General features: G+C 38.5%; 2 protein-coding genes across 2 annotated transcripts; one reads left to right on the top strand and one right to left on the bottom strand.

The window, feature by feature from the left end:
• Nucleotides 1–877: 877 nt before the first annotated feature.
• On the top strand, nucleotides 878–15,734 carry LOC115927920 (organic cation transporter protein-like). Its single transcript, XM_030994272.1, has 11 exons — nucleotides 878–1,091; nucleotides 1,652–1,918; nucleotides 2,581–2,684; nucleotides 4,686–4,840; nucleotides 5,359–5,527; nucleotides 6,792–6,930; nucleotides 7,550–7,641; nucleotides 7,915–8,123; nucleotides 9,394–9,502; nucleotides 10,487–10,529; nucleotides 15,522–15,734. Exons 1-11 carry the CDS (start codon nucleotides 939–941, stop codon nucleotides 15,732–15,734), a joined length of 1,653 nt encoding a protein of 550 aa, XP_030850132.1. The 5' UTR covers nucleotides 878–938.
• Nucleotides 15,735–18,349: 2,615 nt separating this feature from the next.
• LOC105444510 (plasminogen) lies at nucleotides 18,350–21,028 on the bottom strand. Its single transcript, XM_011678845.2, has 4 exons — nucleotides 20,932–21,028; nucleotides 20,035–20,133; nucleotides 19,070–19,324; nucleotides 18,350–18,681 (listed from the first exon to the last, which is right to left on the bottom strand). The coding sequence occupies exons 2-4, from the start codon at nucleotides 20,099–20,101 to the stop codon at nucleotides 18,419–18,421; spliced, it is 585 nt and encodes a 194-aa protein (XP_011677147.1). The 5' UTR covers nucleotides 20,102–20,133; nucleotides 20,932–21,028; the 3' UTR covers nucleotides 18,350–18,418.
• Between the last annotated feature and the right edge of the window lie 585 nt (nucleotides 21,029–21,613).

Genomic DNA, 21,613 nt, shown 5'->3' with positions numbered 1-21,613 from the left:
TTTTCTTCCCAGCTCAAAAACATCGTAAGAAACAAACAATCACTAGAGGGTTTACCGCTATATTTCACCATATATCTTTCCTAATAAGAAACATTCCGAGGAATCCTACTTTTTTAATGAACATCATTTTGCACCCCTCCCTCCCCATTCGTGAACATGGTTTTTGTTAATTTCCCAAGCCTTTGGATAAGCAAACAATAGGGTGTTCGGATCTTTCCTTCCCTCTCGCCTCCACGTGATTGCATTTCCGTATAACGATATCATGATATCTTCACCATTATGCATTTTTGACGGTTGCATTCTTATCAATCTCTATTATTAATTATAAGAAAAGTAATTTGCTTTTATTGATACAGTATCGGTTAATCTTAATCATAATTGTATGTGTTGACTTGGTTCACAGAGTAAAGTCCAAGGGTTGAGTGTATTACATGATAGACCAATTCACACATGCCATACATTTCTGGAAGAATGGACGACCCAAGAATCAGGCAGAGGTTTACCGCAGAAAGCAAATCCTAAAGCAATCCCAATGTAACATGCATGTATTACAATACTAACTCGTGAGTAATACCCGACTAGTCACACCAACAACACCACCACCAGACCGACACCAGATCGAACAGAATAACGTTACTCCTGTGGCCAACAGTCAGTCCCCATGTATAATTTCAGTGTGACTTGGGCATAACTTGTGATCTTGTTCACTCCTACCGTAGTCACACCAACGGCAACGACACTAGAGCGAAAAAAGGATTCATGATAAAATATACATGTATGAACTGGCCTATTGACTAATATACATATTGCGTATACGCCACTAATTAGAGTTATCTTCAATAGCTTCACTCAAGGGAACATAAATATCAGAAGTGGATCATTGGCGACTTCTGTGTAGGCGCACCCTGTGCTTCAGCTCCGATCTCATTCCTGCAGTTATGTTTAAACTTGACGATCTCCTCAAGGAGCTAGGTGAGTTTGGTCCCTACCAGCGCAGGGTGTTCGCCATCACCTGTACCATAGTCTTCTTCTCCTCATGGTTGTCAATGATTCCAGTCTTCCTGGCGGCTACCGTCGATCACTGGTGCGAGGTAAGTTTGGATTCTTTGTCCCTTACAAATCGGGCACATCTTCCATTAAATGCCAAGCTCATTATCGAAGAGGTCACTATTTATTTCAAATGCATAAATAAAGAATATCTGTCTTGTAAAAGTTATATCTATAGTTTTGGTGTTTTTGAAACGCGGTTTATGATTCGAGGTATCATCTTTATTTGGCCGTTGGTATCGTAATCGTGAGCTATCTTGATAGTTTTATGTCAGTTTGAAAGAATACTATAGAAAAATATTTCCTGAAAAGAAACAACTAATATTAAAGCTTGGAACAAACTGCCATGCCACACGCGGGATTGTCTACAAATCGAAGCCCATTCGGCATGTATTATGTCTATAACGTTTAAATGCACTTATATTCCGGTTGTTAGCATTCTGATCATTATTGGGAACCTAAATCAGGAAGATGATGTTTGTTAAGATTTCTATATCTAATATAATTGTAATTACTTCGAAAATTGGATCGCATGAAGATCTTTGGTGAGCGGAAGGCTTTAGATATATCATATCATACCTTCATCTCTATCCCCCTTCTACAGACCCCCGAATGGACTCCCGGATGTGAGCAGTATGGACTTTCAGAGGAAGCTTGCGCACTAGCCCAGAAGGAAGGAAGTATCCCTTCCAACTACACGTCAGATGGTGAGCTGGAGTACGCACAATGTGAGAAATACAACGTGTCAGGAGAGGAATTCTGGCCTGGGATCGATCCATCCAACTACAGCAGCGGATCACTACCAGTCATTGAGTGTGACCAGGGATGGGCCTACGATACCAGTCAGTACAAATCTTCTATAGTTACAGAAGTGAGTATTTATATTTTTGTTTGTATATATTATACATCAAAGTAAAAAAAAGAAATCTAAAAAGATCTCTCACACAGTCACGCAAACACCAAGCCTCCACTTTTCAACTACTCGCTCCCTCTATTTCTGTCTCTCTTGAATATTAATTGCTGATTTCTTTCTTTCCTTCCTTCTTTCTCTCTCTCTCTCTCTATCACTTTAATGTTCTTTGGAGGTTTAACAATAAAAGTACTTTTTTGTGATGGGATTTGTACAAAATGTGTAGATTGCTTAAAATCATGTTCATCCCTAGATGAAAATAACAATATTCATCACACTTTCCCATCTATCTGGATTGATACAAAACAACAATTATGCCCCAATTATACTCACCAAATGCTTTGACACTGTTCGGACTACGGCACTAATCAAGTACGCGATGCGATAAATAATGATAATTATATTAGTTCTAAACATATTAAAGTATGAGATATGACCCAAAATCAATTCAAATTCATCGTCAATTTGTATCTTAACCCTACTAGATTGACCTGGTCTATCGAAAGCAAGATCTAACCCATGTGTCTTGGAATATGTTTCATTAATAAACCACCCCACCCCACAAATCGCTCAGTAGATTAAGTTTTAGATTTCATTATTAATGTATTTCTTGTCTCCGTTAGTTCGACCTGGTGTGTGGAAAGGAAGATCTCACACAGGTGTCCCAATCGCTATACTTCGGAGGCTATCTGCTCGGATCCGTCGTGTTCGGATCTCTTGCTGACGTGTAAGTTATCTTCCCTAGTACATATAATAGAATATATGAGTTCTCCTCGTGCACGAGAGGTATGGAGGGGTGACAAGCCCCCCCCCCCCCCCCCCCCCTCCTCCTCCTTCCAATTTTATGTGTGCAGATTTAGAATTTGTATAACCAGTAAGTAAATCGTGATATCAAGAAATAGGAATTAATGTTAAAACGGCTTGCCATATAAACGCACATCATTACAGGGACTTGGTAACACTGTTCAGATGAGAGGAAATGGTGCTAAGGTAGTTACGTCAATGCTAGATATACAATTAAAGATAATCTGAAATTTTGAGTGAAAACAGACCATTATTAATGATACAAATTGGGAAAAACTGATCTGATGAATTTCTTAATCCTCCCAACTATATTATAGGTTTTCCCGCCCAATTTCATCAGAGTTGCATCCGATTTGACGATGCGATCATTCAATTTCGAGCGAATTTGAATGATCACCGAGATCAACATTCAAAAAGCTAATTAGTTCATTCAATTTAATTGTATAAGCATGCGATTTCATGATTTTCTCACATAAACGTGTAAAAAGCGCGTTCAAATTAAAAATGCACGTAAATGCATTCAATTTCGTACCTGCACCGCCCTGATGAACGTTAAGGTATTCAAATTGACGAATAGGCAAGCATTTACAGCATTTGGGCAGTCCTTTTCTCTTATATACTGTTAAAGTTTTTTGCAATCTGCTTCTGTTTGAATAAATTATGCAAACTTTATGTACCTTGAAATGGGACCTTTCCCTTATAATATCTCATTCTTCTGACAAACCGTCATGTACAAAATAATTATTATAACCATTCTGTAAGTGTTATGTCTATACTGCTAGGGAATACAGTGAAACTGGAAGAAAAGATCAGAAAGAAAAGAAATATATAGAATATGATTAAAATAAACATTGTGAAACTTTAAGAAAGAAAATTAAGTATTTAATTACAAATAGTGAAAAAATCAAATATGACGTAAACAAATTGCGGTAAGAATTACACAGAACTACATAACTTGTTTATGTTGATTTAATTCGAACGTTCAAAGTGCGAAGGTGTGTGCCTATAAATGAAAATTGAAATTGGTATTAAGTACGAAATTGAACGTCTATCCAGCTGACAACTTCGCGTCACTAAATTGAATGGATTTCTCTCTAAATTGAACGAAATATAATTTAAAAGGAATGATATCAAATGAAATTGAATGCTCAAAGAATTAAAATGAACCATGAGAGCAGAGAGTTGACGAAAACCGTTCGAACTTGAACGCCTATTCATGAAGTCGAATGCACCTCTGATGAAATTGGGCGGGAAAACCTATATTACAATTTAATTACATTTTAGGTGAATGAAAATCTACAAAAAGCAAAGAATTTGCTTTATATACCATTCAGATATTTAAGTGAGGCCTGTTTTATATTTTATTTTCATGGAAAAAACGCTTGGGAAAATTCAAAAGGGTTGGGAGAATTTACTGTAAGAGGGTGTAGCACAGTGATGCCTTCAAAGAAAACCATAAATATCTGTGTGGTTTGAAAAGAGCAGTTTTTTCATCAACCTTCAACAATGTTCCCGAGTCACTTTAAGTGTACATTTTGTTTAAAGGGATCCGGTAACTTTGTCTCAGATTCTGAAACAAAATCCTGGATTTAGCTCATGCTGCAATGATAGGTCAGTCAGGAACCCCATGACTTTTACAAGCCGATCGCATGTCTGATTATCAAGATATTTATGATTGGAATTACAAATTTTGAAAACCGTTTGCCAAACGATTTTCATAACACTACAGTCTATTGGGGAAAAAGAGTATGGTAAAACCGGTCACTCAAACATTTTTACTTTTTGGAGGCACTTCTTGATCATTTTGAAGCGCAATTTTTTTAGGGCTTCAATATAAGATCATATCACAGACACCGATAACACATAGGGCCGTGCATCTCAGATTTAACATTGTTAAACGATCTCTTTAAACCTAAAACTGTAGAATCGGACGATGGTGGTCTTTGATGATCTGCATGGTCATCCGTCTCATTGCCGGGTTCGCCCTTGCCTTCTCCCCGTCATGGTGGGTGTTCTCTACCATTCGATTTATTCAAGGATTCGTCGCCATCCCAATTTACATCATTTCCTTCGTATTAGGTAAGTCAAATACACTAGCACAAACTTGGCAAATGCTTATTTGTGTCTGGGTTTTCTTGGGGGGGGGTGCGTCTTTTTCCTTGTTTTGTTGTTGTTTATTTTTCAAATAAAGATGCATGCAAAAACCGAGATGATTATTGTTTGCATATTACTTAAGGCATACTCTGTAGTAAGAATGGGATAAAATATTTCCCCACCTATCGAATTTACAAAAAAGGTAACGTGTCTTCAGGTAAAGGTTTATTCAACATGGGTAAAAAAAAATGTGGTGGCCTGGTGTATATCTACATCAGATTTCGTATCATCATGGTGTGCACAAATCTAATTAAGTCACGTCTCTAACGTCATGTATAATAATTAACAAGAACAGAATAATGTTAATCTTCAATTTACCACTCTCGAGCCTTGAGAGAACTCCTACTGTTTGCAAAACATGCATACGTCCTCAATACTTATTCCACCCTAGTTCGGCTATGATTACTTTTCATCTTAGTTTTTAAATAAAATATCAATTTCAGCAAATGAGTTTGCGGGCACTTCAAAACGAAACATCACCGGGATACTTTTCGCTGTCCCCTTTGCCACGGGGTACGTATGCCTTGCTCTGGTTGCCTACTTCATTCGCTACTGGAAGACTCTAGAGATCGTTGCTACTGTTCCTACTCTCGTCCTGATGGCAATTATGATGTAAGAAACAAATTAGATCAACTTTATTTTCTCAATGTTTTATTTGCTTCAGTATTCCGAATTTCGAAAAGTGACAAGGGATGCCTTTTTTTTAGACATCTCTTGTCGAAAATGTTGCCGATGTTTCTGAGATTTGTTTGTAGTTGTAATTTCCCTACCTGACGTTAAACATCATTCGGTAGAAATGGTTATAAACGCAAGTTCAAGCTGTTCCAAAATGGTCCAAGTAACATGAATAAGGGTTATAAATCACATTAAGTTGAGGTAATATTCGATTTATTTTCTTGTTCACATTTAACATTACCCTTTTTTTAGTTTTGTTTACAAGAAGAAAAAAAGGATAATACAAAAGATTTATGTATTTACTATTCTTTCATTGCAACCTAAAGATTTGATTTCAAATACGAATATATATGCAAAGAGATACGGAACAATGGTATAAATAATTGGCACGATGAAAATGTAGGGCCTGATATATAAATACATGAATATCTATGTGGTTTCTATAATAAAGTTATTACACGATAATATATGAGACGGTATTAGCATATGAGTACATGCAATATTGCATATAACTGTGTGAAACATCAGACGTAGATCAGCTAGGTATGTCTATGATAGATACACCAGTTCAAAATGCAATTGATATGAAAAGGGAAAAAATATAGGATTAAAAAAAAGAACAATGCAGATATACAGGCCAAAGAAAATGATAATACAAACATATTTTGAATTTCATAACCAAAACGTAAATTTAACAAATGGTTTCCTTGTAGTTACTTAATTTTGGAATTAAGGAAAACGAAAATGAGGATATGTAAAAAAAAAAAAAAAGGAACCCAACTGCAAAGCTTCTTGGTGGATGGTCCTATAAAGGGAATAACGACTATACGCCTAACATAGTAGTGGGAACCAGGCGCGTACGCAGGGGGGGGGGGAGTTGGGGTTGAACCCCCCCTTCAGTTTTATTATGTGTGTATTTTCGGGTTAAACCCCCCCCCCTTTTTTGGGGGGGGGGGTGTCCTCTTACCCCCTCCGCTTTGTCGTATCTGTGTCCTCTTACCTCCCCCCCCCCCCTTTGGAAAAACCTGCGTACGCTACTGGTGGGAACCAACAAGTAACAATGTCAAGCAAATAAATAAGTTTCAAAGGAAACTCATATCATTGGGCCTATCTCGACGAAGAGAACTAAATACAAACTTAAGGAAGAAGTTACGAACTCAGTTCTTTCCTCATTATACCCCTTTACGTCCATCTTTGCTAGGTTCCTACCCGAGTCGGTAAGGTGGCAAATATCTAGCGGTAGATACGACAAAGCGGAGAAGACACTTGCAACAATGGCTAAATCCAACAAGAAGACACTTCCATCACCGCTCTTTACTGAGCAATTCAAAGAGCAAAGGGTAAGATTGGAAACAGTTCGGGTTGCCCTCAGGATCAGAGGAAGACCGTTACTGCAATTGGCAGTACATAACTGTGACGGCCTTCTTGGAATACGGACACCTGATGGAGTGTGTGTGGGATGATTGTGTATGAGTGCGTGTGCGTGGCTTGGTCGAGTGTCTGGTAGGGCTAAAGCCCTAGAGATCGACATTCCACCAGACCGACAACCAACGAGGCCGACAGTCCACAAAACCGACAACATTCTAGATCAATAGCCCATAAGACCACGGGCAACTGGTCCCATGAGCCTCACCACTTTTAGAAAGAGGGCCCAAAAGGGACTAGATTTCTATAATCGTCCCTTTTTGTCGGTATCGTGGGCTGTCTGTCTTCAGATAACCCCGCCGGGGTGGGCGGTGCGTGGAAAATAGAAGAAGAAAGAAGATTATATATAACCAATCCGATCATCTCTATATCACTGTATCATTTGTTTAGAAGCCTCATTGTCATTTCAAATGTATACTCACTGCAAATGATAACACTGCGTCCAATATCTAGATAAACAATCTTATTGTTTCTCTTCAGAGTTGGATTGACCAATTATTTATTGATAACATGAATCAATCTACTTTTGTCTAGAAATCAGAAGGAGCGGGACATCAAGCATCTGCCTTGGACCTCTTCCGAACTCCTAAGATGCGAATGCGAAGCATTAATCTCACCTTTAACTGGTTGGTATCTCCTCAAAGTGGTTTTATTTGAATAGTTAGTGACAGTTTGGTAATTAAAAGTAATTTAAACAACGATAATTTGAGAATATAGTAATCATCTTCACATTAATCTGTATTCTTCCACCAATGACGATGGTGATGATGATTCATAGCATAACAATGACACAATAACTATGTTTTATATTTTGAAATTCACTACTTCCCGCAATGAGATTGATATTAACACTTTACATCTTTATACATTCATACATATGTTTTGCCCTCTTGCATCAGGATGGTTAACGCAGTCGTTTACCATGGATTGTCTTTGAACACATCCAACCTCGGGGTCAACGATTACCTTGCCTTTGCAATCGCAGGAGCCGTCGAGATCCCAGCCTACCTCTTCTCATCTGTACTCGTCGAAGTTATCGGGAGACCTCGATGTCTCTGCGGTCTGCTCCTCCTCAGCGGAGCCTCGCTACTCTCTTCAGCCATATTTCGTAAGTCGAACACCGTAAGCTGGCTCCCGGCAAGAAGGCCCTGAGTTCTATGTATTGTCAATGGCAGGAAGGTCCTTCTTGCAGGCAGTTAACGCCCAATTTTCTATGTAGCGACAATATTGTAGGACCCAAGGAATTGTGTTTTTCGAGTCTTCCAATGCGACTGTTACGGTTAAACAACGTAGATTGCCACACTGTTTAGAATAATTATTTAAAAAACATACAACATACACATCATGTGCGACAAACATCGACTGCAGCAGGCCAGTATGTGTTCAATTTACTTTACCCTTGGTTATAAAGATTTAAAATCCGAATAAACATTAGTCATTGATTCCTATTTGACTGTCCAATTAATCAATGACAATAACACAGAGTCACCGGCTACTATATTTGACATGTTTAACTGGTCTGTACAACTTATATCGCCCCTGGTCAAGCAGTTCACGGCATAAAACGTATTATTTCAAAATTGCGGTTTAATAGTCTTAGCCCCATTTTACAAACGTTTTGATCATGAGACATTTACTATGTTGTATTCATAGAATCCATGTTGCTTCATAACTTCTTCTTGAATCCATGCTTTAGTTTCTACTTTAAAATTACCTTTTGTTCAACAGCACCGGGAAGGACATCACTTTTCATTATTTACCTATCCTGTTGTTAGGAATAATGATAATGATGATGATGATGATGATGATAATGATGATGACGATGATGATGATAATGATAATGATGATAATGATGATGGTGATGATGATGATAATGATGATGATGATGATGATGGTGATGATGATGATGATGATAATGATGGTGATGATGATGATAATGATGATGATGATGGTGACGATGATGATAATGATGGTGATGATGATAATGATGGTGATGATGATGATGATGATAATGGTGATGATGATGATAATGATGATGATGATGGTGAAGATGAAGATAATGATGGTGATGATGATGGTGATGATGATAATGATGATTATGATAATGATGGTGATGATGGTGATGATGATGGCGATGATGATGATGATAATGACGATGATGATGATGATGATGGTGATGATGATGATAATGATAATTATGATAATGATGGTGATAATGATGGTGATGATGATGGCGATGATGATGATGATGATGATTATAATGGTGATGATGATGATGATCTTCAGTTTTTATATTGCGCCATAGTTCTGTTGACAAAACAAAACAAATCAAAGGCGCAGAATATTAATCCTATAACTTTTGACCTTTATACATGAAGCCCCTGGAACGGCACTTACAGTCTTTGCTATGATAGGCAAGTTTGGTATATCTGCTGCCTATGCAGTCCTCTTCCTGTATACTGTTGAACTCTACCCAACGTCAATCAGGTAATTTAATTTGGCAATATATGTACACGATACTCTTAAATGCATTCAAAATCATAATTGCGTATATTTATTAAAATATATTGTATATGTTTCAAAAAATTACAATTAGCCTACTTAAAATTAAAGCACTAATGAAATATTGGTACATACATACATGCAAACCAATGTTCCCATCAACACATATTAAAGGTCGGGTGGCATGTGGCAGACAATGTCTTACAAAATTGGAAATTTGGGACATTCAAATGTAATGACATTGCATTACATTCTATTTTTCTGCTCGGGTCAGGTTTTTATATAGAAATGCCTTCCAAGCTGTCCCCATTCACTATTAGCATGTTGTTGTTATCATTGATGTGTCATTGTACTGAGTTTATATGTCCTGTATTTCCCAATGAATCACCCTACCTCGACACCTAAAAGTCGAAATCGTATCCGGATCATTCTGTATACTGTGCAACCGTATAGTTTTATGTTGGTATTTTTCTTTATAATTCTACCTTTACTTTTTTGTGCGACACATTTCCCGATAACACAGGAGCTCCGCGATGGGCCTATTCTCGACCTTTAGTACAGGAGCCAGGGGGGGTCAACCTAGCTGGGAAGGAAACCAATTTTCATGTGCACAGATGTAAATATCGCATACCTTCACATAACAAATTGACCATCTGGCATGTTGTAAGTGGTGGGTGTGGCCAGGGGGACGCCCCAAACCAAAAAAGTGGCCCTTTTGACGACAAAATAGTATTTTGTAAATAATATTTTAAGGAAACCTTGAACCACCATGAGTTTGGTGTCATATGAAAGAGAGTTAAATTATCTACATTTTGATATCAATTCTAAAGAATTTGGGATTAATTATCATCGCAAATTTAAGTAAAAAACATGATTTTTGTGATTTTTTTCGAAAAATTGAATTTTACCAAAAAACATTATTTTCCATATATCAAAATTGAAAAATTATTTTTTTTAATAACTTTCCAGGAATTTGCTTATGTACAACGACAATATCCTGTGCGAGGGAGAGGTTTATATATCATTTCTATAAAAAGTTATAGCAATCCAAAGTTATTGATTTGATTTCCACAAAAACAACATTTTTGCCAACATGTGTATTAACTGTATGCATATACGTGCATTAGTGTATTAAGGACCTGTTTGGTGTGTTTACATCAAGTTTTAAAGATAACTTTGAACTAAAACCTCTAATCACCATGTATTTGGTGTCAAAAGATGGATAATTAAAATACCTTCATTCTGATATCAATTTCAATGAGTGATGTAATGTGTGAAATATAAATTTTGAGCCAAAAAGGTGCTTTATTGTAGATATTCCTCTGATTTTGGCCAGTATATCGGTATATTACTGTAACTGGACAAAAGTGAAAAGACATTTAGTAGTGCAGAAAGTCCAAAGGATTTGGAGCACTGAGTGCAATTGATAAGGTTCTTCTTCTGTACTCTGGGATGTGGAAATGTGGACATTGGCAGTTGCCTCTCCCCCTCCCCCCCTCCCACCCGGCAACCCACCCTATTCCAGCCGCTTGTCATAATCTTGCCCATGCCCAAGATAAGTTAGTGCATCGATCAATGTGAATATAATATAATATTGCCATATTTGGTTAATGCCCTTGCCTCTCCCTCCCCCCCCCCCAACCCGCCCCCAAAATGGGGGGAGGAAGGGAAAGGGAAAGAGGAGAGCTAAAAGGGAACAAAAACAGGAAGAAGAAAAGAAAAGGGTGAAAAGAAGGGGGAACAGTTGTGATTAATCCCGCCAAAAACGTGTGGATCGAAGGGGGGAGGCGAAAAACTCTTTCCCCCCCCCCCCATCAAACTTAAAACAGAGAGAAGAATGGGAAGGGAAAGGAAAAGAGTGGAGAAAGGGAAAGAAAAAAAAGAGAAAAAAGAAAGGTAGGGGGATCAGTTGCGATTTTCCCCGCCAACAAGGTGTAGATCGGGGGGCCAGGGGGAGGGCCAATGGCGTACTGATGGGGGAGGGGGCTTGGGGGAGACAGATCCTCCCAAGTATAATTCAAACATGGTTTATTTCTTAATCGATACCGCAGATTTACAAATGTTGCTGAAATAAAGAAAAAAATCAGAAATTTGTACTCATTATGTAGTACATTATCATTTTTTATGCGTTTGTTGGAAAATGGCAAATTCCTAAAGAAAGAAAGAAAATATAATAACCTGCCTTTCTCACAAAATAATGAGGTGTCAAAATTTGCTCATCTGACCGTGAATAAATGCATAAAAACCCCAGAGCTTTCGGGGGCTCTGCCCCCTGGATTTAGCCTAGTGCCCTAAGGCAGGCACCTGGATGTTCATCAGACGGTAATTTAATGCTTAAAACCCCTGAGCTTCTGGGGTCTCCGCCCCTGGACCTCACGCCAATTAGTGTCCTGCCAGTGTCACAAATAAAGTATCAAAATTTGCTCATCTGACGGTAATTTAATGTATAAAACCCCTGAACTTCTGTGGGTTCCGCCCCTTGGACCCCACACGCATTTGTGTCCTGCCAGTGTCACAAATAAGGTATCAAAATATGCTCATCTGACCGTAATTTATTGCCCAAAACCCCTAAGCTTCCGGGGGCTCCACCCCTGGAACCCCACACCAATTAGTGACCTGCCAGTGTCACAAATAAGGTATCAAAATATGCTCATCTGACCTTAATGTATTTCCCAAAACCCCTAAGCTTCTGGGGGCTCCACCCCTTGACCCCCGCCGCAACGTTCAGCGGGGCCTGCATGTAAGAGTGGGGTGATGGGGATTTGTTTTTGGTCTACCCCTCCCCCCTCCCCCAAACGTTTTTGCCACTGCCGGTGTCACCATTACGTACCAATATTTGGCTCGCATCATTTCAAATTTGGCCCCCCCCCCCTAAGAAATCTTGGATCCGCGCCTAGGGTATATAGCTCTTATTTTTTTAAATATTATTCATATCAGGAAGGAGTGCTGGAAAGGGACGTTGAAAGTACAATTTGCATTTAACATTAGTCAAGCAAGGTTTCTCTCGACAATCTATATCTATATGGCAGTCACTCCCCACCATTTAAATCGTCTGGCAATGGCCATTTGTGTATCGTTGACCTGTGGCGAATCTTTTCATATAGGTTCCATTTGGGTTTCCTTTAAAGCTGATCTAGCTCGATATTGAGGTTGGGGTATTTTAAAGACATCTGACAGACACCCCCACCAGGCGCGCCGGAAGCAGTTTGGGATTGGAGGGAGGGGGCAAACATTCCAGGGGCTCACCTTTTAGGGGCAGTGGTGTAATGAGCAAAAACGTTCTTGGGGGGCAGAAGAAAAATCTGCACCACCACCACTCTTACACGTTACATGCCGGCCCCGCTGAACGTCTTTCAAAGTAGAGTATTAACGATCAGGTAGAGCGGAGCGAGTGCAGCGTAAATTGAAGTAGGGTCCAGGGGGCTGTGTCCCATGAAGCTCAGCGTTTAAGGCATTTAATTATGGTCAGATGAGCATCCAGGGACCCGTCTAAGGGCCCTTGGTGAGGTCCAGGGTGCGGAGCCCACAAATGCTCAGGGGTTTTAGGTATTTAATTACGGTCAGAAGAGCATACTTTGATACCTCATTTGTGACACTGGCAGGTCACTCATTCTTTCTTTCTCTCTTTCTTTCTGTTTCTCTTTAACATACTTTTTTTTTAAAGTGAGGGGGTGCTCGAGCCCTACCCTTCTGCAGGCCCTGACATGAAGGCTTCTAAATAAGCATATTTTTTTGCCTAACTGTAAATTTGGGAGACTTGTCATTTTCCAACAAAAGTATAATTTACCCCCCAAATGAGAAAAATTCACAGAAAATCATGTCATTTCAGCAACATGTTCAAAAAGACCATATGATTTATGCAACGGGCATGATAGAACTCTAATGTAGACGGTGGTGTGCTATCAAAATTATAAGCTTGTACCTTATGACATTTTCCAATCATCAAATTGTGAGATCCTTAGAAGTTCAAGGAGTTAGTAACGATTTTAAATTATTCATGGCTAAGCAGAAAAGATTTCAAATTGAAGTTGTCGAACCTTCTATTTGAAACACACAAAAAACTTAAACTGAGATTCAATCGAATCAAGTAGTTTCATAATGTTCCTTCAATTTTTGTACCGAATTACTAGTAATCGAGAGAAAAAATAACTTTGCATACCTAGCCGAAACTATTTTATGAAAAAAGTTTATGTCATTCTAATCTAATCACAATAGGAATTATGCGGATTATTGGTTGCTTACAAGCATACACGTGTTTTCTTAGTAGTCGGGCAAAATAAACCATTAAACCAAATATGGCAATAGTTGATCGATGCACTAACTTGGCTGGGGCATGGGCAAGATTATGGCAAGCGGCTGGAAAGGGCGGGGTGGGGATGGGGGAGGGGAGAGGCAACTGCCAATGCCCACATTTCCTCAAACAACAGAAGAAGAATTTGCCATTTTCCAACAAACGCATAAAAAATGATAATGTACTACATATTGAGTAAAAATTTCGGATTTTTTTCTTTATTTCAACAACATTTGTAAATCAGCGGTATCGATTTAGAAATAAACCATGTTTGAATTATACTTAGGAGGATCTGTCTCCCCCAAGCCCCCTCCCCCATCAGTACGCCATTGGCCCTCCCCCTGGCCCCCCGATCTACACCTTGTTGGCGGGGAAAATCGCAACTGATCCCCCCTACCTTTCTTTTTTCTCTTTTTTTTCTTTCCCTTTCTCCACTCTTTTCCTTTCCCTTCCCATTCTTCTCTCTGTTTTAAGTTTGATGGGGGGGGGGGAAGAGTTTTTCGCCTCCCCCTTCAATCCACACGTTTTTGGCGGGATTAATCACAACTGTTCCCCCTTCTTTTTACCCTTTTCTTTTCTTCTTCCTGTTTTTGTTCCCTTTTAGCTCTCCTCTTTCCCTTTCCCTTCCTCCCCCCTTTTGGGGGCGGGTTGGGGGGGGGGGGTGGAGGGAGAGGCAAGGGCATTAACCAAATATGGCAATATTATATTATATTCATGTTGATCGATGCACTAACTTATCTTGGGCATGGGCAAGATTATGACAAGCGGCTGGAAGGGGGCGGGGTGCCGGGTGGGGGGGGGGGGAGAGGCAACTGCCAATGTCCACATTTCCTCAAACATCCCAGAGTACAGAAGAAGAACCTTATCAATTGCACTCAGTGCTCCAAATCCTTTGAACTTTCTGCACTACTAAATGTCTTTTCACTTTTGTCCAGTTACAGTAATATACCGATATACTGGCCAAAATCAGAGGAATATCTACAATAAAGCACCTTTTTGGCTCAAAATTTATATTTCACACATTACATCACTCATTGAAATTGATATCAGAATGAAGGTATTTTAATTATCCATCTTTTGACACCAAATACATGGTGATTAGAGGTTTTAGTTCAAAGTTATCTTTAAAACTTGATGTAAACACACCAAACAGGTCCTTAATACACTAATGCACGTATATGCATACAGTTAATACACATGTGGGCAAAAATGTTGTTTTTGTGGAAATCAGATCAATAAATTTGGATTGCTATAACTTTTTATAGAAATGATATATAAACCTCTCCCTCGCACAGGATATTGTCGTTGTACATAAGCAAATTCCTGGAAAGTAATTAAAAAAATTAATTTTTCAATTTTGATATATGGAAAATAATGTTTTTTGGTAAAATTCAATTTTTCGAAAAAAATCACAAAAATCATGTTTTTTACTTAAATTTGCGATGTTAATTAATCCCAAATTCTTTAGAATTGATATCAAAATGTAGATAATTTAACTCTCTTTCATATGACACCAAACTCATGGTGGTTCAAGGTTTCCTTAAAATATTATTTACAAAATACTATTTTGTCGTCAAAAGGGCCACTTTTTTGGTTGGGGGCGTCCCCCTGGCCACACCCACCACTTACAACATGCCAGACGGTCAATTTGTTATGTGAAGGTATGCGATATTTACATCTGTGCACATGAAAATTGGTTTCCTTCCCAGCTAGGTTGACCCCCCCTGGCTCCCGGTCTACTTCTCCCGCGTGGCAGGTATCATCTCTCCCCTCATTCTCACACTATCCAAGTACTGGCGCCCCCTCCCCATGGTGATCTATGGTGCAGCAGGGGTAGCCGTCGGGTTCTCCACCCTCCTCCTCCCCGAAACCCGAGGGAGGAAACTCCCTGACACGCTGGAAGAGGGCGAGAACTTTGGAATGTAAGTGGAATTTGATTGCAATGACTTTTAAGAAATCAGCGCAACTTGCAAGGGCAATTTCAGTACCCTGTTTAATGTATCAAATTTAACGCTTTAGAAATCATAGATTCGGATTTCAAAATGCGACGTGTGCATAACAATACCGCATATATATCGAAAGTGTAATATGGCCGGTTTTTATGAAAGCCTTTGCGATTGTGATGTACCAATTAATTTATCTTTTTACTCCATTTTATTATACGGATTTTCTTCAAAGGGGGGGGGGGGGTAAACATTTTGAAATCGGGCCGAAAATTTCGCAACGACTCAGCTAGCCGCTGAATAAGCGGGGGGGGGGGGAGGGTAAGAAGACATATTATTACTTAACCAGCCGCTGAATAAGCGGGGGGGGGGGGTAAGAGGGTTTTTTTTTTGGGGGGGGGCCGAAGCCCGAAATTTGAAAATTTGACCGATCGACATTCCGTTCCGTTGGGGAGGGGGGGGGGGGGTAAGGTCATCTTTTTGAAGTCATCCAAAATGTGGGTTCTTGCATAGCGCTCATGTCTTTCAAAACATGACACTCCTGGAGTCCTGGCGCTCCACAGGCATTTAGTTGAACTAACAGAAAATGTACTCTATTATCTGAAGTAATCATGATAAAATCCAAGTCTGATAAGAGACCGAAATCCATTCAGTACTAGCGCAAGATGGGGTTGTGTGTCCGGACATTTAACAAACATATAGCCTTCTCTTTTGCCTTCGTATTTAATGAACAATATTCATGAACAAGCACTAACCATCATTAATATTTGTCCTGTATAATATTGTCGAACATAATTCTTAAAAGAGTTAAGAAAATTTGCTTGTAAACTTCTTCAAATTGCTGTTTTAAAGCAGCCGTCCGGATGCAAAAGCCTGTCTGGACACACGACGTATAGGTATATTTTTTGGTAATCTTTGTGCTTATACATAATTTTTTAAAATTTTTTAAATCATTATCATTCTACTTATTATTATTATTATCATTATCATTATCATTATTATTATTATTATTATTATTATTATTATTATTATTATTATTATCGCACATGTTTCGCCAATACAGGAAAAGCCTAGAAGAGGAGAAGGTGAATGTAACATCGAAGACGAGGTCTGTTCAAATAAACTGTTCCGAGGAGGAAAAAGGAGTTGCAGTTTAAATTTACCAATATGCAATTTAAAAGAGATTGTAAGATGATCGGGGCTAGTTAATTATATTTTAAGTTTCCAAAGATAATGAAAATATGATAATCTTTAAAACATCACAATGAATATTCAAAATTAAAAAGGGAAAGAAAACGAAAGGAAAGAGATTAGCGCCTTCGTTACATTCTTAAATTTTCTCTCAGCCCCAACCACTCCCCATCTCTCTCTCCTCTTATCCTTCTCTCTCACCTTCACACACACGCATTCACGCACAACACACGCACGCGCCCACAACCCCCCCCCCCTCTCTCTCTCTCTCTCTCTTTCTTCCTTGTCGCTTTTCCATTTTTCTTCTATTAGTGTTGTATCATATTCGTTTTTATCTCTCTCGTTATGTCTCCTTTTCCGTTTTCCATTTTCTTTATTAGTTTTTTCTTACATTTTCTTTTATCCCTCTCTTTCTTACATGCTTTATACCTTCCTCTCTCATTATTCATTCGTCCTCCTATCCTTTACATTTTCATATTTACAATCTTTGTTTCCTCTTGAGCTCAGTTCCGTTTGCTTTTGAATCCCCTCCCTTTTCCACCTCCAACCAACCATTGTCTAGTAAATAAACGTACTGGAGAACGGACAACGACAAAAAAATGACTATTTTGTGTCAAACTTGTCCATTAATTAACAGAAAGACAACAAAGTAAACACAACATTATGATTATGCTAGAGATGTTTCAATCGTCGTTTATTGTTTAACAAATAATTTCAGAGGGGGTGGTGTAATTCATTACCAAGGAATGCAAAATTAAAAAGCGTTACTTTTAACATTATTTTGAAATACTTAGTCCAGTACTACACCATAGCTAATACCAACAATAATAAGATTTAATTCTAATACAAATTCAAAGAGTAAAAACAGCAACGTTTCCAATGCTTAATATTATTGCGAAGAAATAGTGTTACTACTGTTTATTCAATCTGAGTTACACTGCTATATCATTATTAATATATCAATGAAATAAATTTGTGATGGTGAAGTGATGAAACATTTATTCTGCCAATTCCTTCTATTTCTTGTTTATTTGTTTGTTTGTTATTTTTGTCTGCAACATACCACTTGATAGAGATACTTAAACCCTCCTCTCCCAACCACTCCGATCAAAAGAAAGGAATAGATCAACAAGTTAACACCTATAAAATTACAAAGACCTACACCTTAATAATAAAGGCTGTTAGAAATTGTTAAAATATGAACAGGAAATGAGGTCCATACTTTCTCGTAGAGAGGTTTGAACAATAATGGCTTTGCCCATTAACCTTTGTATGTATTCCATTAAGAAATGACAGACAGTGAAATGTATTAGGAAGTTATAATCAGAGCAGTAAGTCAGCCACCATACGGCCTACAAAGTCACCCTTGAATCAAAAGATGATATAATAAGCAAAATTACGATGACCAAACATGACAAGATACCAGAGACACCCCCTCCCCTCCGCTCATTTTAGGAAGACTCTTTGAAACGCCATTTAGCAACCCTCTTCGGGCAATCCGATGTTGCAGAACTCCCAACGGACACTGGGGTCGGTTGTGTAGCACCAGGCGAATTCCTCGCCATCGGGGTTGCGGCAGAGGTTGTGGTCCCCGAGACCAGAGGTAGGGTAGTTATCTGGCGTGCGGCTGTGACCATGGGGCGACTGGGAGGTCCAGTTTTGGCACTCACGACCGTTCCGGGTAGTCGAGACTTCTCCTCGGTAGTCAGCGCCAGGGGATTGGTGGTAGCATTCGGGATCTAATTCAATGTGGAGTAAGTAGAAGTTTCGAAGTCGATTGGTTTAAACGCTTAACTGGATACAGAAGAAGGTCGTGGGTTCGGCAAGTCACTCATGTCCTCAATCAAAGCACCTTAGCTAAATTCGCTCTCTCCACCCATAGGTACCCGGTAGGATGCGATTTTAATTATTTTCTTTCAGAGACTAATTAATTGTTTAATGACTATGCTAACTCATGCATGAGTGTTATAAATCAAATTCCATATCATCTAAGAGAGGGTTATTTTATGTTATTATGAAATATGAAAAATAACTCGAATTCAATATTCTATTTAAATATCTTTAATATGAATAGCGTCCACTGTATGTTTTGTGCTGAATGTATTCGCATACATATACAATACTTACTCGTGCATTCGGGGCTGAAATCACCAATGGTACAATACTCCCATCGGGTATCAGGATCGGTGGTGTAACACCAAGCGGTGAATGCACCGTCGGGGTTTCTGCAGTAGTTGTGATCTCCAAGGCCCGCATTAGGGTAGTTGGCGGGTGTCCGGGAATGCCCCTGTGGGGTCTGTGAGTTCCAGGATTGGCATGTTTTACCGGAAAATGTCTGGGCCAACTCTCCCCTGTAGATGGTCCCGTTTGGATCGTCCGTGCCTAAACAATGATTAATGTAGGCTTACGCATTGTTTTATTCATTTAAGAGAGAATGAAATTAAAATTGAAATTAAGTATTTATTGTCCATTCGGAAATTTGTTTTTAACTGCTAAAATTTTACAGAGATCAATTTTCAACAAAAAAAATGATCATAATGATACAGTAATGGTAAACTAGATTCATAACAGCTTTAGTTGGGTAAGTTAAAAGAAATAAGTTTCTTACGATGAGGATGCCGAAAGAGCATGGTATTAATAAAGGTATCTGATAAATATGAGTGCTTTTGAAATGCCCTCCTAGACTACTTTCCTGTTCTGCATGGTCCTTCATTTAATACATACATGTATGGTTCAATTTTCTTCCTTTAAAAAAATATCTCCAAAGCAACTAAGTGAAAGTGCCAAGGCGTTTATTAATCCACTAACATGTTTTGGTCTGCAAATCTGTCGGCTTATTTTCTTTAATCGAGATTTCACTTATATATATATATATATATATATACACACACATATAAAATGTATTTTGTCTGTCTGATTGGGGGGAGGTTAAAGACTTTGAATAATCCACTTAACATGCTTAAGAGTCATGTTTTTCAAAGCATGCAATATATCCTAACTTGAAATAGTGAGACTGTATAAAAATCACTCTTAAATATTTGTAATATTATTATTGATATATTGGTACATTTAAAAGAAAAATGTATACTTACAATCGGGGATGCTTGAAACAAGCACTAAGATAGCAGCGAGTGCCATGTACAAGAAAAGTTTAGCCATGTTCAAGACGTTTTGTCGAACTCAAAGAAGAACTAAGGATACCAAAAAATAAGAAAAGAAATAATCGGATGGCTGTAGGAATGACGCGGAGAATAAGATAATGATTAAGATAGTGACTGTGGTATTTTACTGAATATCAACACAAAAGGAAGTAAGCCAACAGTTTGTGGATAAAGCTACCTGCTAATTTGGAGGTCTGTGGTAACCAGAACAGAAATAATGATGGGCCATGATATTCAAATAGTTGTAATGTTGGCGCATACGTAGAGTCATCCGAGTATCCTTAAAACTATAATTAACACCATAATTTCTATTGTTATCATTTTCATTAATCTTTGGTGTAAGTAGATGCACCTGACATATCATTTATAACTTAAATTGAATTGAACTCGTATCAAACTGAAGTTTGCACATTGTCAAGTAGAAGTTTTGTCAAAAATATTTGGAAATAATTAATAATGCTTCGTATTGTAAATTCTTCGGAATATTGCTTGATCTGTTTGATTCGATTTCACATAATGACAAATCAAAGTCCTAAGGTCATCGTAATAAATTCAGAACACATCAATACCGATAGAAAAAAAACTTTATGGTATTTATTGGAAAGAAATATTCTCTTCATTTCAAGTTCTCCGTCTCTCAAAAAAACACTAAAAGGTGGCAAAATGTTACTACTTCTATTTCACCCTTCCATGATGCAACAGGAATGAATAGCTAAGCAACTTATTCCTTACAGGCCAACTGTTTCTGGTATAGAAACATAATGCGGCCAAAATACTATGAATGTTATTTGATGGAGATACTTTGAGGAAGAGAGGAAATATAGTCACCCTGCTCACAATATGAAAAGCTTTCGAAGATTTGCTGTCCTTCCAATCTTGTTGTGCAACTGCCTGCTGGATCCTCGATATGAAGCTGGAAGGATTGGATGCCCACATTTATAGTATTACAAGTAGAAGACATCCCCACAGTATATCAAACTTGGGTTTTGGAAAGGACAATTTTCACCCATCCCATCAGTAATGATCAAAAGGAAAATAATTTAAATACGTGTCGTAGGCCAATCTGATTGGTCCAAAATATCATCAGGCCACAACCGAATTTCGAAGGACATAAAACAATCTTCTAAAAATGCGTGACTGTCAGGTTATGTTTGGTCGAAGGAAAGAATGGAACCCCGCCCATCGCTGCTTTTCTTTGGAAAATGATATAGGGCTATTCTTCCTTGAATACACGAAGGCGAGCACTGAAGTTTTTCTAAAGCTTTTTTCTAAAGCCCCGCCCATGGCGCCATGCTGATCAAGAGAAAGTGATAACGCCAAGACAGGAATACAGTTTTTTGACTTTGACTGAGAAGTTCCGTTACCACTAAGCCCCTTCCATCGATACCGACAATGGGGAAATGTTTATGCCAACCCTTGAAAACAAGTTAATTTTAAGACTTTGACTGAATGCACTGTTACTATTTAACCAGTGGCGGATCCAGGGCGCCCGGGGGACCGGCCCCCTCCC

This window comes from Strongylocentrotus purpuratus, unplaced genomic scaffold (assembly GCF_000002235.5).
Source record: "Strongylocentrotus purpuratus isolate Spur 01 unplaced genomic scaffold, Spur_5.0 spur5_scaffold_21, whole genome shotgun sequence".
Classification (NCBI taxonomy): Eukaryota; Metazoa; Echinodermata; class Echinoidea; order Camarodonta; family Strongylocentrotidae; genus Strongylocentrotus; species Strongylocentrotus purpuratus.
The sequence above is the reverse complement of the archived record's forward strand: the minus strand, read 5'-3'. Positions and strand labels throughout refer to the sequence as shown.

What these genes read in the sequence shown, in the direction of transcription:
- LOC105444510 (XM_011678845.2), bottom strand. Translation starts at nt 20,101, where the DNA reads ATGGCTAAACTTTTCTTGTACATGGCACTCGCTGCTATCTTAGTGCTT. An exon ending in TGTTTCAAGCATCCCCGATT is followed by an intron (nt 19,325 to 20,034) that starts GTAAGTATACAT and finishes ATCATTGTTTAG; the next exon opens with GCACGGACGATCCAAACGGG. An exon ending in TTTCAGCCCCGAATGCACGA is followed by an intron (nt 18,682 to 19,069) that starts GTAAGTATTGTA and finishes ACATTGAATTAG; the next exon opens with ATCCCGAATGCTACCACCAA.
- LOC115927920 (XM_030994272.1), top strand. Translation starts at nt 939, where the DNA reads ATGTTTAAACTTGACGATCTCCTCAAGGAGCTAGGTGAGTTTGGTCCC. An exon ending in AGCAATTCAAAGAGCAAAGG is followed by an intron (nt 6,931 to 7,549) that starts GTAAGATTGGAA and finishes ACTTTTGTCTAG; the next exon opens with AAATCAGAAGGAGCGGGACA. An exon ending in ACTCTCTTCAGCCATATTTC is followed by an intron (nt 8,124 to 9,393) that starts GTAAGTCGAACA and finishes TTATACATGAAG; the next exon opens with CCCCTGGAACGGCACTTACA.